This window comes from Scaptodrosophila lebanonensis, unplaced genomic scaffold (assembly GCF_003285725.1).
Source record: "Scaptodrosophila lebanonensis strain 11010-0011.00,11010-0021.00 unplaced genomic scaffold, SlebRS2 tig00001423-arrow-arrow-pilon, whole genome shotgun sequence".
Lineage (NCBI taxonomy): Eukaryota > Metazoa > Arthropoda > Insecta > Diptera > Drosophilidae > Scaptodrosophila > Scaptodrosophila lebanonensis.
The window spans coordinates 594,589-608,912 of NW_022060748.1; the positions used below are offsets into that span (position 1 = coordinate 594,589).

A 14,324-nucleotide genomic window follows, 5' to 3' on the forward strand; every position below is an offset into this window, starting at 1 on the left:
AGTTTCACTTCCTTTTGTCTAAAATGCCGTGAAGATTTCATTTAAATGTATATTAGTACATTAGTTAACATAATAATGCCATCTGTTCTTGTTTCACTGCTCTACTTTCGTTACTATCTACGCACTGTGAACGGCTGGAACCAGGGCTGAGAGCTTCGATAACAATTCTAAAATTGTGTTATTGTGACAAATTGTTGCGCAACTTCATTCACTACAGCATGTTACAATCAGAAGAAAAATATTGCGGTATTTAGTTTCTTGTCAGACATCGTTCGGGAAGAACAAGTTGTCGAAAGGTAGTTGTGTAATATGGAAGGAAGTGAACACCATTTAAAAATATGTCAGGCCCAGGCTAGATGGTCAAACAAAATTATATCCGCTAACTACCGTGTTCATGAAACAATTTTAAATATTGGTAATTTTTTTTTGCATTTGCAATCAAAACCGTGTGTGAGTGGTGCAAAATCGATTTCGAAACCACAAGTTAAATATGCCCGTATCGCGAACGTATTTTCATTACCTCATTTGCTAAAAAAAAAATATGGGAGCCTTACTGTTATAATTACTCTTTTGACGGTTATCGCAAATTGTTTAACTGTTGGCCTATGCTCGAATTATCTTAACCTTCACGATACCTCGGATGTACTTATGTTGGGTACTAAATCAGCTGCGCGAAATTATAGTAACAATGACTCAGATAGCATATTGACTGCATTGACTTCGTCATCGACACCCCAAACACATCCAAGGCAAGTTTTCTTTAATATTTTGGTTGCTCCTTTATGTATGATGTACATACATACATATGTGCATTCGTATGCGTGTATTTACATACAAATGTACATTCACATGTTATTTTTTTTATGCATGTGCACTCTGTGGTAATGTTTGTAATATATGTACAGTGGCTCACAGCTTATTTCAACCAGCACCCTAAAAAAAATTGTAGCCTCTGTAAAATCTTAACTAAAAGGGATATCAAAATAATTTAAACGCAATTAGTTAGTCTGATGACTTAACTTTCAAAATTTAACTTCATATATTTTTTAAGTATTTTTCTAACATTTTATAATAATTAAAAACTGAAAATTCAACGAAAAACAATGCCACAGCTTATTTCAACCACATACTTTACAGCTGAGCGAAGATCTGTTATTCTACGATGTAACGGTAGTTTTTTTTTTCTATGCTTTAGTCATTGTTTTCGCAATATGGTGAAATATATTTTTGCTAAACTTTGAGAGTGGATCTTGCAGAAAAGTGTATTTAGCGAAATGGGCCCACGCACTACTATTGAGCAGCGAGAACTTGTTCTCAGGCACTTTAAAGCGGGCTATTCCCGCAGGAAAATTGGAGAGATGGTTGGACTTAATGATTCCACAGTCCAGAGCATCATTTATCGATTTGTTGGTGAGAACAGAACCCATGATAAGGGTAGAAATGCTCCAAATAAAATTTTTAATTCTACGGATGAGCGCTATATTGTTCGGAAAATCCAGGAAAACCCAAGATTATCAGCTCCAAAACTGGCCAATGATGTTGAGGCAGAGTTGGGCAAGTCATGCCACCCAGAAACAATTCTTCGCGTGCTTCAGGAACACGACTTTAAAGGCAGAATAACACGCAAGAAGCCTTTTATAAGCGAGAAAAATAGGACGTGTCGCCTTAAGTTTGCCCGGGAGCACTTGTACAAGGATAACGATTTCTGGAGTACAGTGTTATTTTGTGATGAGTCCAAATTTAATATTTTTGGATCAGATGGAGCCTCATATGTGTGGCGTAAGCCAAACACAGACCTCGATTCAAAAAATTTAAGGGCTACAGTTAAGCATGGCGGTGGCAACGTAATGGTATGGGCCTGTATGTCAGCAGCCGGCGTCGGAAACTTACAGTTTATTGAGACGACAATGGACAAAACTAAATATCTTGAAATATTGAAGTCCAATTTGATTGAAAGTGGCGAGAAACTGGGCATAAGGGACGTCTTTAGGTTTTACCAAGACAATGACCCAAAGCATACGGCGGGCATTGTGCAGACCTGGATGATATGGAATTGTCCGCATGTTATGAAACCGCCAGCCCAGTCACCTGACTTAAATGTCATTGAAAATTTGTGGTCAATTTTGGATGCAAACATTCGAAAACGCAAAATTTCAAATAATTCCGACCTCAAAAATGCATTAATTGACGAATGGTCCAAAATTACGTCACAAGTGACACAAAAGTTGGTCGAATCCATGCCAAAAAGGCTCAAAATGGTGGTTGATCAAAAGGGTGGTCACACCAAGTATTAAATTTAGTTAATTGATCAAAAACGTAGTTGTAATAATGTAATACATTAAGTGGTTGAAATAAGCTGTGGCATTGTTTTTCGTTGAATTTTCAGTTTTTAATTATTATAAATTGTTAGAAAAATACTTAAAAAATATATGAAGTTAAATTTTGAAAGTTAAGTCATCAGACTAACTAATTGCGTTTAAATTATTTTGATATCCCTTTTAGTTAAGATTTTACAGAGGCTACAATTTTTTTAAGGGTGCTGGTTGAAATAAGCTGTGAGCCACTGTATGTATACATACAACAGTGGAAAAAAGTATTTTGACAACACATTGCAAAATTTAAAACCGCTTATTTCTGCAAACCTATAATAGTAACGGTATCCATTCAATTTTTAAGAAGCAGAAGATATAGCTTTAATAGAAAAAAAATATCGCTCTGATAACGTAACAGATTTCCTTTCTATGATTATCTGCGTAGTAGATTGTGATTTTTTGGCTGGACAAAAGTAATTTGACATTGCTTTTCAAGGATTCGCTTGCCGTAAAAAACACGTGCTCAAATTTTTGAAGTGATTTTTCTTAGTTTTATTAATAATAATCACTGTTTGATCGCAATTTTTGTTAAATTATAGGCAAAACACGTTAAATAAGTGAATTAATTAGAATTGAAATGGTCACTAAGTATAAAGCAAATATTTCTGTAGAATACCTTAGCAAATAATAGAACATACCTAGACAAACAATTTATTACAAATTAACAAAAAGAAGAAGCATTATTCCTTCAATAAAATAAGCTCAGATCGGGAAGACCACGCAAAACTAAGCCTATAGAAGGCCGCATAATATTGGGGAAACTTAAGGAAAATGTGATGAATGCACCAAAAGCAGTGTCGAGTGAGCTCAAAAAGCACCATAAAATATCAATAAGTAGAAAAACTGTCCAAAGACGGCTAAAGGAGGCCTATATTTTACATATGGGCATGTCTCTAGAAATGTCAACCGCAGCCAAAAAATTCAAAGTCTGTAAAAGTATGATGTTTTAACATATTTGTATAGAGAATCTTTTAAATTTAAATTTTTCTTCTGTTTAATCAAAGCATTGAAGCCGTGCATTCAGATTAGCACCTTAACAATACATTTTTACAAATATAAAATAGCCCAACCTCGAGCACTTCCGCGCGAGGATTAATAAACAAATTTAACTAATGTAATCAAATTTTACATTTATTCATAACACATTTCGAAAAATTCAAATGCAAAGTCGAACAACTGCAAAACTTAAGTTTTGAACACATCTGTTGCACGTTTTGTTTTCATTACTGTTCTTAAGGAGAGACATTATGCATTGATATTTGCTCTATAAAATATTGGTTTATATTTAAGCAATATAAGAAAAATGTAAAAGGAACGATGCGATTGCCAATTACGGTAAATTTTTATCTTTGCTTTAAGGTATATTTGGTTGTCGCGTGCGACATCGAAAAAGTACATTTGTTATCAGAGCGTCAAAGGTATTTGTACAAGGAGCGTCAAATATTAGCTGCAAACACAGTTTTTTATTTCAAATAATATTTTAAAAAATTTGCCGCAAAATAGTCAGCGTAGAACCTATTTAAAGTTTGTCGCGTGCGACATCGTAAGTGCAAAATGTTTAAATTTAAAAAAAAAATTCTAAAACAACCTTATTTATATATATACATACAAAATATCACTTTAAAAACGTATTTTTTTGTTTTAAAGCTTTTATTCGAAATTAAAAGCTTGTACAGGGTGCGCCATCTTTTATGTCGGTATGAATATATTGAATAACTTTGTCATTAGTGAACCGATTGACTTGAGTAGACCAGTGTTGAAAACCTCAGTTCAAGAAATTGTACAGAACCAAATTAAATAAAAATATCTCATTCTTGAAAATCGGTTGTTTATTTTCAAAAATATTCAATGTTTGCATACCGACATAAAAGGTGGCGCACCCTGTATGGGCAAAATTTTAATATTTTGACGAGCTTGACTGACATAATTAAAGATATTGGATGCTTGTATATCGAATGGAATTTTTTTGCAAGTTCTCACGGGAAGGGAGCAATTGATGGACTTGGTGCCGTAATTAAAAGAAAAGTGTGGCAAATAATCAAATCGAAAAACATTGTTTTAGAGGATGCTCTTTCGCTCAGTTATATTCATTTATTTGCGATGGCCCTCAGGTAAAAGGAGCTAGGACTGCATATTCCATTAAAAAAATATATATGTGGCATAAGTAATGCTATTAAGTAAAGTTAAGTTAGTTTCTCGTATTCTTATATATGTAGATGAATACACATTTTTGTTTTTCTTTATTGAAGAAAATTAGTTCAAATTTTTATTTTGGAAAACAAAAATATGTATATAACAATCATTTATAATCATCTTATGTATTTCTAATTCCTTTTCCTTCATCTTATGTATTTCTAATTGCATAAAAAGTAAAAAAAAACAAGAAAGGAATGCTAAAGTCGAGAAGGCTCAACTCTTAAATACCCTGTACCACCCCACAAAAAAGTAATTAAATTAATTAATTAATTTAATTAAATTAATTAACTAAATTAATTTAATTAATTAGCTAAATATTAACTAATTAACTAAATTAAATATTCCATGCATGCATACATACATTTACATTTACATCAGAATCGTGCCTTATGCATGTTTGTGTACTTGTACATATGTATGTACAGCTGTGCTCAAAATAATAGTAGTGCTTTCATAAAAATTTAGTTCGTTCAAAAAATGTATGAAATGGTGTTTTAATGAATTTAAAATAATTTGTATTATTAAGTATAGTATATTAACAAGTAAATCATAAAGAAATAACTACAAATTCTGTTCATATAACAATTTTAATAATTTTTTTCCCAAAACTTCATTAATTTGGTCGCTCAAAATAATAGTAGTGTTTCATTTGTTGGCCTCTTACTTGTCCCAACTGATCCAAATAATACGGTTTTTATTTTAATTACTCATATTAGGTCTTTCTAAATAATATTAGTATTTTGTAGCATAGTCTTCGTGTGCAAGAACTGCAGCACATCGCTTTGGCATGGAGTCCATGGGATTGTGACATCTTTGAGGAGGAATGGAGCTCCAAGCATGTCTAACTGGTTCCCAAAGCTGTTCAAAATTAGTTGGTTTACGCTTGGCAACTTCCTTCTTCACATCGTGCTATAAATTCTCAATCGGGTTGAGATCAGGAGACTGTGCCGGCCATTCTAGAACATTGATCCTGTTAGTTTGAAACCATTGTTGGGCAACATTACTTGTGGGCTTCGGATCATTATCCTGCTGGAATACCCAAATTAGTGGCATTTCATCACTGGCATATGGCAGCATAATATTCTGCATTATATGCACATAAAGGTGGCAATCCATGGCATTCCGGATCCAATATATAAGCCCCGCGTCGTAATATGAAAAACTGGCCCAGATCATAATACGAGCTCCTCCGTGTTTTACGGTTTTCGTTGTGAATCGAGGGTGCATTCAGTGTTTGGTGGCCGCCTAACATACTGACGAGACCCAGCTCCACCAAAAAGCGTGATTTTCGATTCATCTGATCATAAAATGTTTCTCCATTACTGCACTGGCCAATCAATGTGGTTTTGTGCAAATTTAATTCGTTTTGCCAGATGTTTTTTTGTGAGAAGGGGCACTTTCCTTGGACTCCGAGCTGCCAAATTATTTTGCAGTAGGCATCTCCGTATTATTTGTGTACTAGTATGGAGATTTAATTCATCTCTTGTATCGGTAGAGCTCGCAAATGGGTTCTGCCTAAAGTATCTCACTACAAGGGTCGCCAATTTATCTGACATAGCGCGAGGTCTTCCGCGTGCTTAGGGGCCTGGGATAAATTTTATACCATTACACACCGTTGTAGGAGGACAACCTACTATATTTTGGACTTCATTGTAAGTTTTTCCCTCAGATATCAATTTTTGAATGAGTGCACGTCGTTCAGGAGTGCAGTGCTTGGCTCTACCCATATCAGAAAAAAAAAACAAACTAAAATGTGTATTGGAAACTATAGTAAACTATTAAAAAATAATATAACTTACTATTAGCAACTTTTCGTGAGCTTAAGGAGCGACACACTTAATATTTTTGGAATGTTTGCGCAAGCACTACTATTATTTTGAGCGCGTAGAATAGGGACTAGCTGTGGAAAATGCAAATAACAACAACAACAAGTGCACAAAAAGCTAAAGTAACGCGTCATTTTATTGTGCTCTTGTTGTAGATCACATAGGTAGAAAGAAAGGATTCAAATTGAAAGGAAACACAAAAATACGAACGGTAGAACGTTGTGAAAAATATCACTACTATTATTTTGAGCACAACTGTATGTGTGCATTGGGCCTGGTTATATGGCTATAACTTTTTTTCCGATCATTCTATCATAATGAAACTTGGTATACGGATATATAATTACTAACCTAATGTGACTACCAAATCTAAGTTCAAAATTCCAAGAATTACGGGAGTTATAGAAAATTGGTAATAGGGGGGGAGTGGGGGGTTGGATCAGAAAAAATGAACAAACTCGTCCTTTCTCGGTCTCAGGAGAATCTGTATACCAAGTTTGGTTATTCTAGCTCTTATACTTTCGGAGATCCTTGCGTTCATACAGACAGACAGACGGACAGACAGACGGACAGACAGACGGACATGGCTATATCGACTCGGCTTGTCATGCTGATCAAGAATATATATACTTTGTGGGGTCTACCAAGCCTCCTTCTGTGTGTTCCATGTGCACTCGCACAAAACTAATATACCCTTGTACCCTTTGGGTACAGGGTATAATAAACTCGTCCTTCCGCGGGCCTAGGAGAATCTGGATACCAACTTTGGTTGCTCCAGCTTTTATAGTTTCTGAGATCCTTGCGTTCAGACGGACAGATGGGCGGACGGATAAGTCTAGATCGATTTCTCTCGTCATGCTGATTCAGAATATATATACTTTATGGGGTCAGAGATGTACAGGGTATAAAAATATTTTAAAAATAATAGTTATCTGGAATAATATTAAACCTTTCCAAATCAAAAACATTTTTATCTTAAAAGATATTCACATTTAAAGTTAAAATTTGTATATTTTTTTGTGTGTACGCAGAGTTATGCGGCCAAATGCATGAGGAAAGAAGTATATGTGCATAAATGTTTGAATGTGTCCCATCTTTAGTTGTACCGGTAAATTTGTTTTTGGTATGCAGAAGTGTGTAGTTGTAGTCTATTTTGAGAATGACTGTGCAAAATTCTTCGGTCGCCATTCCGTACCGTTTTCATAAATTTGTTTGGCGTCATTTGATTTACTTAGGAAATAAGTATATGTGCAAACAGCGATTAGATTGCTTTTGTGCTATAATATATAAGCTTATGTCTTTTCATTAAATAAGTGTAAAACTTACGTTTTAAAAAAACGTAAATTAACTAGCGCACTGATTTTTAATATTAAATGTTCATACGAAATGTGGATTTTACATAAAATGCCACATGGAATGTTAATATCGAATGATCGAGGCTTAATAAGAGGAAAATGTTCAAAAATAGCTGATATTGCTGCCAGAGTTAATCAAAACCGAAACACAATAAGAAATTTCCTTAAGAACCCTGATTCTTATGGTGAGATCAAACGCTACGGAAGACCAACCAACGTTGACGAGCGTTGTAGACGGGAAATTAGGCGTCTTGTTATTCAAAAGGAATGTTTTTTAACGAGATAAGGGGTAATTTAGATCTCAATGTTACTAGAAGACGAGTCCACCAAATTCTGCTTGAAAATATTAACGCTAAATCTACTTCCTGAGAGCCAGTACTTAAGCTTCAGTCATTTCCGCCGGGCTCGTTTATTATTTGCTGAATAGCACAAATTTGGGATAAATAAATTTGCCAATAGTAGGCGGCCCAGATGGGTGCCATAAATATTGCCGCAATGTCGGTTTTATTCCAACTTAAACCAAATATACTTGCCAGCAGCTGTTGTTGTTGCTGCTTTGGTTCAACTTTGTGCTGCATACATACACGCATATAAACACGCAGAGACACGATTCTGAAGTAAATGTATTTCAACAGCATACATTTACTGTATTTAATTTAATTACATAATTTAACTAATATATATTTTTTTTAATTAATTCAAATTTTTTTTTGTCATTTTTCCTTTTTGGTGGGAGGTACATGGTATTTAAAAGTTGAGCCTGCTCGACTTTAGCATTCCTTTCTTGTTTCATAATAAACATTTACTACATGCAAGCACGCATAGACACGATTCTGATGTAAATGTATGCTGTTGAAATTGTACATGAACACTTATGTGTGTAAATTAAGAAGTTCCTAACGTCGATTATTATTACGTTCGACCGACTGAGGATTAATTATTCATGCTCCAATAAAAGACAAGAGCTCGTTTGTACTGAAAGGTTTAATATCCCAAACTCAACTAAAGACTAAGAACATGATTTCTTATAACCAAAGCAAGCCCTGTGCCTCAAACATGCTGACACTGCGCCTCGTGCATGGTGTCGCATATCGACTGCTTTCGTCGCGAAGCGTTGCACTCAACATTGTCTGTTTTCGTTGTGCAATATCCGCGAACGTTGCTAATCTCGCTTAAGTGGAGGACGTCCTCGGAATTTTTATAACCTTCGATGACAGCCAGGATGTCTTATTGACTTCGAATCGTCTGACGTTTCCTGTAGAATCTGAAAGAGGCGTAGCAACAAACTAAAAAGGTAGTTACAGTCAATCCAGATATTATGGGCTGTTTTATCAGTTTCTTCTCGATTTCGCCAATGTATTACGTGTTTTCTGTACCCAGTCTTTGTAAGTATGGTAGGCTTAAAATCTCTTGGTGGAATGTTATGTTAACCAGCGTTGACGCTGCTGGGCAGGAGACTTGTTCACATAACTCTTTAGGTTACGGAATGAAGAACCATTCAAAAAGACATCTTTGTGGAAGGTAAGGAGGAACGTACCGGTTACAATTTTGACTTCAATATCACTAGTCGTGATCGCCGCCGTTTCGTCGTTGATGATGATGACGCCGTCGTCGATGACCGCGTATGGCTGGGTCGAGTGGTACAATGGGCCTTGCCACCACAGTGCAGTCGTTTGGCGCACGTGGTATAGGGCAATCTTCTACAGAATGTTGTTGTGAGCGTAGCGCTGCAGTTTACGATTGGAAATATTTCATTACCGCTGTCGGCTATGATGTTTCCGTCAGCTATATTAAGGATGGTGTTATTGTGTTGTACAGGGTACAAGAGAATCTACTTACATATTAAACTTGGCTTAGGGTATTTAGTTATAAAATGTAAAAAATTGTTACTTAATATAACCTTGATTTGGGCTACTTCCAACAAGGCAGTAATGATTAGGTTCGTAGAACGCTCATTGATTACGTCATTTAAATCGCTAGAGTCTAATATTGATTGGTTAATAATTCCAATCTTTGTGAGTGTAACAGATAACATTAAAGTTTCAAGTTCCGAAATTAATATTCTATTTCTTGAGAGCAAAGTTTCGTAGAAGTGTTTATTTGGCTATTCTTTGAATTCTTTATTAGCATGTTTGTTTACTGCGTCTGTTGACTTATTTAACTGTTGTTGCGTTTTCGTATTAATATTTACCTGCCTATTTGCAAATTCAATGAGCTCAGATTCAATTTTTCAAACTCGTCAAAGTCCGGAGTGCCAGCTACTGCCTTTAAACAAGTAAAAAAGCTAAAGTTTCAAATACTCTGTACATATGCTTAGAATAATTATAGAATTTACAAAAATTCAGAAAATTAAAAAAGAAATTTCGATCGATTTTACCTCTCTCGGTATTTGAACAAGTATAGGGTGTACAATTGCACATATACATAGCAATTGTGTCTATGTGAATGAATGTATGTCTATGCGCGCCTATTCGTGTCTGTGTAAGCATGTTTGCAGTCAACCAAAGCATCAGCATCAACAACATCTGCGGGCAGCACTTGGGCAGCAAATATATTTATAGCTATAACTGCTTGTTAAATCGGTCTATCATAATGAAACTTGGCATACAGGATACATATTAACTGGGGTATTTGCAAAATGCCAAGTTCGATATTCCAAGAATTACGGGAGTTATAGAAAAAATACACATTTTCTGCGTATTCACATAAGGCATGTTGGACTAAAATTTGGGGTTCCTAGGTCTTATAGTCCCGAGATGTAGGCGATTATACGAATGGAAAATCGGGAAAACCGCCATAGGGGTGAAGGGGGGTATCAACAAAAAATAAACAAACTCATATAGCGCACACACATAAGGCAAAATTTGGTGGCCCTATCTCTAATAGTCTCTGAGATCCAGGTGTTCATACAGACGGACGGGCAGGGTTAGATCGACTCGTCTTGTCATAGTGATCAAGAATATATCTACTTTGCCCCACGCCTCCTTCTGTCTGTTACATTTTTCAGCTCCTGCAAACCTAATATAGTCTTGTACATTTCATGTACAGAGTATAAACAGTGCCTAACATGTTAATGCTTCTGGCGTTCCGATGGTGAATGTCTATTGTTGCTAAGAGTGTTCTCGTGTGTCTTATGTCCGAGTCTAGTATCTGTCTCATGTGTGATTGAGGAAAATGGTTCCTCAATTTCTCTGTTTCATCCATTATTTAAGCGTACATTATTAAATTGGTATGTAGTCCGCGTTTGAATAGTCAGTCAGCTTAGCGTTTGTCATTGTGACAAGAAGTAGCATAGCCCAGAAAACATATATTATAGTTACCTTATATTATCTTTATGAACCTCCCTCCCTTGTCCCAAAGTCTGCTTCCTCTGTTACTTTGTTGTACAAGGATCATCGCTTATTTATAAGTGATTTTATTGTTTCGGATTTTATGGAAGGTTCGTTATCGCAATATATTGTTTTAGTGTACCTGTAGAAGTTCATGAGCTGTAAGATTGCTGATTGTATGCCTATTATTGTTCTGGAGGCAATAGGTTGGACAATCGAAAACCTTGAAAGCCTTGAACCTTGAAAGAAAATATTTCTTGTTAGTTGAAAATATGTCAACAATGTGCAATATCTCAAATATCTACTTTTGGCGGTGCCGATCATATTTTTATAGCCTGTATCCAAAGGGTAAAAGGCTATACTAGTTTTGTGCGAATGTTTTTTATTCTGATACAGAAAATTGCGTTGACTACGTCCTTCTTGACCGCGTCACATACCCTGACAATTAACTTTTCTCTACCTGAGAAATGTATGAGGTGACGAGTTTGCTCACCAAACATAATAACAGTGCTATCTGAGGCCGATCTACTTTCCTCTATTACTATTTTGTTGCAATATTGGACTGTGAATCTTCCTCTTAAGCGTGGATGCATCTGCTACGAAATTTTCTTTCCCCGGCTTGTAAAATATTTGAGCATTATACTCGTCAATGTAAGCCTGGTAACAGGGAGTTGTGCCTAAAAAATTAACCTGGTCGTACACTACAAGGTCATCGTTAATGTCATCCACCTCTAGGTTGCCTCAGTCTGGTATTCAAAAGTATTTTGGTCAGGTGGAGAGTCATCTTGGGTCAAATGATTCATTGTTTGATGTTTCGGTCCCGTAAACTTTGCAGTGCCACTGCTTGGTCTCTTGTCAGCCTGTCCCTGGTTATTAGTATTACCCTGATTTTGATACTGCATGATTTGTCTAAACCTTGATGAATTGTCTACGTCCATAGGTTGAGGTTTTTATTGTTTTTGTGGAGATCCGTTAGGAGGTGCCTGTCGTTTACTAAATGCGGATGTTTCCAATGTGGGCAATTACCGTTTTCCCCTGCCGGCATCCTGTCTCTGGCTTGTTGCCAATGTTCCTTCCTTTTGGGCCCTTTCCGCTATACTTTAGCATATTTTCGTGGTTAGATTCAACCTCTTTGCATAGAGCCAAAGCGGAAGGAAGATCTTTCGGTCCTGCCCAAAGCAGAGCATTCCTTAATGATTTCTTAGTTCCTGAAATGAACACTCGTAAAGCGTCCATTCTATACTTGTCGTTGAGTGTGTCAGCTATGATGTTGTCGTAGGTCATGATCGCTTTGTTCGTTAATAGCGTAAGTTTCTTTTCTACCTCGTCGTAGTACTGTAAGAGTGTCGAATTTCCCAGTTGGAGTGTCGATATTTCTTGTTCTATTAAATATATGGTGCGTTTGTCCGCATACCTAAAGTTGCTTTCCTGCATGAGACGTATGTTTCCTGTTTTCCTTCAAAGTCCGGTAAAGATTTCAGTATGTCTAATGGTTTGCTGCACTTAATCATCCGAATTTCTGCGTCGTTGTATTTCTTTACTTCTGGGGCCACAACACAAACACTGCCTAAACGCTGGTTCAGATCCTGAATCTGTACATCAAAACTTCTTTTTTGAGCGGCAAGTGCATTGTTAACTGCAGCTTCTATTATTGACTGCAATTGTTCTGAGGACATTGCCATACCTAACTTGTCGGGACACCCGACTTTAGCTTTTTTTTACTTATTTTTACAAGAAAACTCCGATATTTTAGGCCCAAAAAAAAATATCAAAACAAACTAAGTTTAAAGTTAATCAGATGAAAACTGTAGATTTTTCATATAAACGTTGGAGCCTGTTTTCCCCCCTTTGGAGCTCGAGTTTTCCAAAATCCTTAGTGGGGACCTAGACTATGAAAGGATACTTGAGTCCAAATTTCAGCTTCCTAGCCTTTACCGTTTGGGCTGTGCGTTGATCACCAATCAGTCAGTCAGGACAAACTGTTTTATATATATAGATGACCAAGCAGTGACCGCAGCTGTTGTTGTTGCTACTGCTTTGCACAGGCATACAGACACACACAAACAGACACATACACGCATAGATACGCATAATTATACTACACATATGTACCGAGTATTTCAAAGTCGGGATACCCGACGCACCCAGAAAATATTATCATTTCCCTCCACCCCCACACCACCGCAATTCATGATTTTCCATAACTCCCGTAATTCTTGGAATTTTTGACTCAAATTTGGCAAATACCGCCAGTAAGTCATTATGTGCCCGTAATGTAAGTTTCATTATGATAGGCCGATTTATCAGGAAGTTATAGTTATATGCCCGCAACTGTTGTTGTTGTTGCTTTGGTTCAACATTGTGCTGCATGCAAGCATCACATACACACAATTCCTATGTAAATGTCTAATTATACACCCTTTACGTGAGTTCAAATACCAACGGTGGTAAATTTAGCTTTTGTAATTGTTTAAATATGTCTAGCATAAGTTTTGTCACTACGCAAAGATTGGTATTTTAACTTTGCAACAAATTTTATTATATTTTTCTTTAAATTTGAAGTAAAAATTGTTTTTTTTTTTAATTTTAGCTGCTTCAGTTGTTGTTGGTGTCAGTGGAATTTTCTTTTTATTCCGTTGCTGCCGTCGATTGTGACGTTGTGTGTTGTTGTTGTAACAATTTCGTTAATAAAATCAAAACTACATAAGAGGTACATAGAGTCAAACAGTTTTAAAAGAAAACATTCATACATCTGTGGGTATGCGGAACTGAAGAATTAAGTCAAAGCAGCAACAACAATAACAGCAGGGGGCAGAGATTGATGAGACATTACATATATGGCTATATTTTTCTTTGAAATCAGCCCATCACGATTAGATGCAAACATAACCACTATTAGCCAAATTTAATTTCAAGAATTATGGGAGTTATGGAAAATCACTAATCACGGGGGAGTAGGGGTTCGAGAAAAAATTTGAAATTTGTCCTGCGTACAACTGCGCATACAATACCACAACCTTATATGTATGTAGTATACTAGTAAACTAGCAGGTCTTGTCCGTCTGTGGTGGCTCAGTATTTGTACTTACAATTATTATTATATGATATTTCTCTTCCGACCCTCTCTAAAGTTTCTAAAGAGTTCATTTCCCAAATAGCAAATTACTTTGGTACGACTCGAGAGCTGGGACATAAAGTACCATTTGGGCTGTGCATTGATTGCACATACATATTTACATATACTTG

At 36.1% G+C, this 14,324-nt stretch overlaps 1 protein-coding gene across 1 annotated transcript in view; it reads left to right on the plus strand.

Annotated features, from left to right (window-relative positions):
- The first annotated feature begins 236 nt into the window (after positions 1–236).
- The window catches only part of LOC115633456 (metal transporter CNNM4), a 60,999-nt gene continuing 46,911 nt past the window's right edge, over positions 237–14,324 (plus strand). The window contains exon 1 of the mRNA XM_030530911.1: positions 237–749. Within this exon, the coding sequence (XP_030386771.1) occupies positions 310–749 (440 nt within the window). The 5' untranslated portion in view covers positions 237–309. The remainder of the gene's footprint in view (positions 750–14,324) is intronic.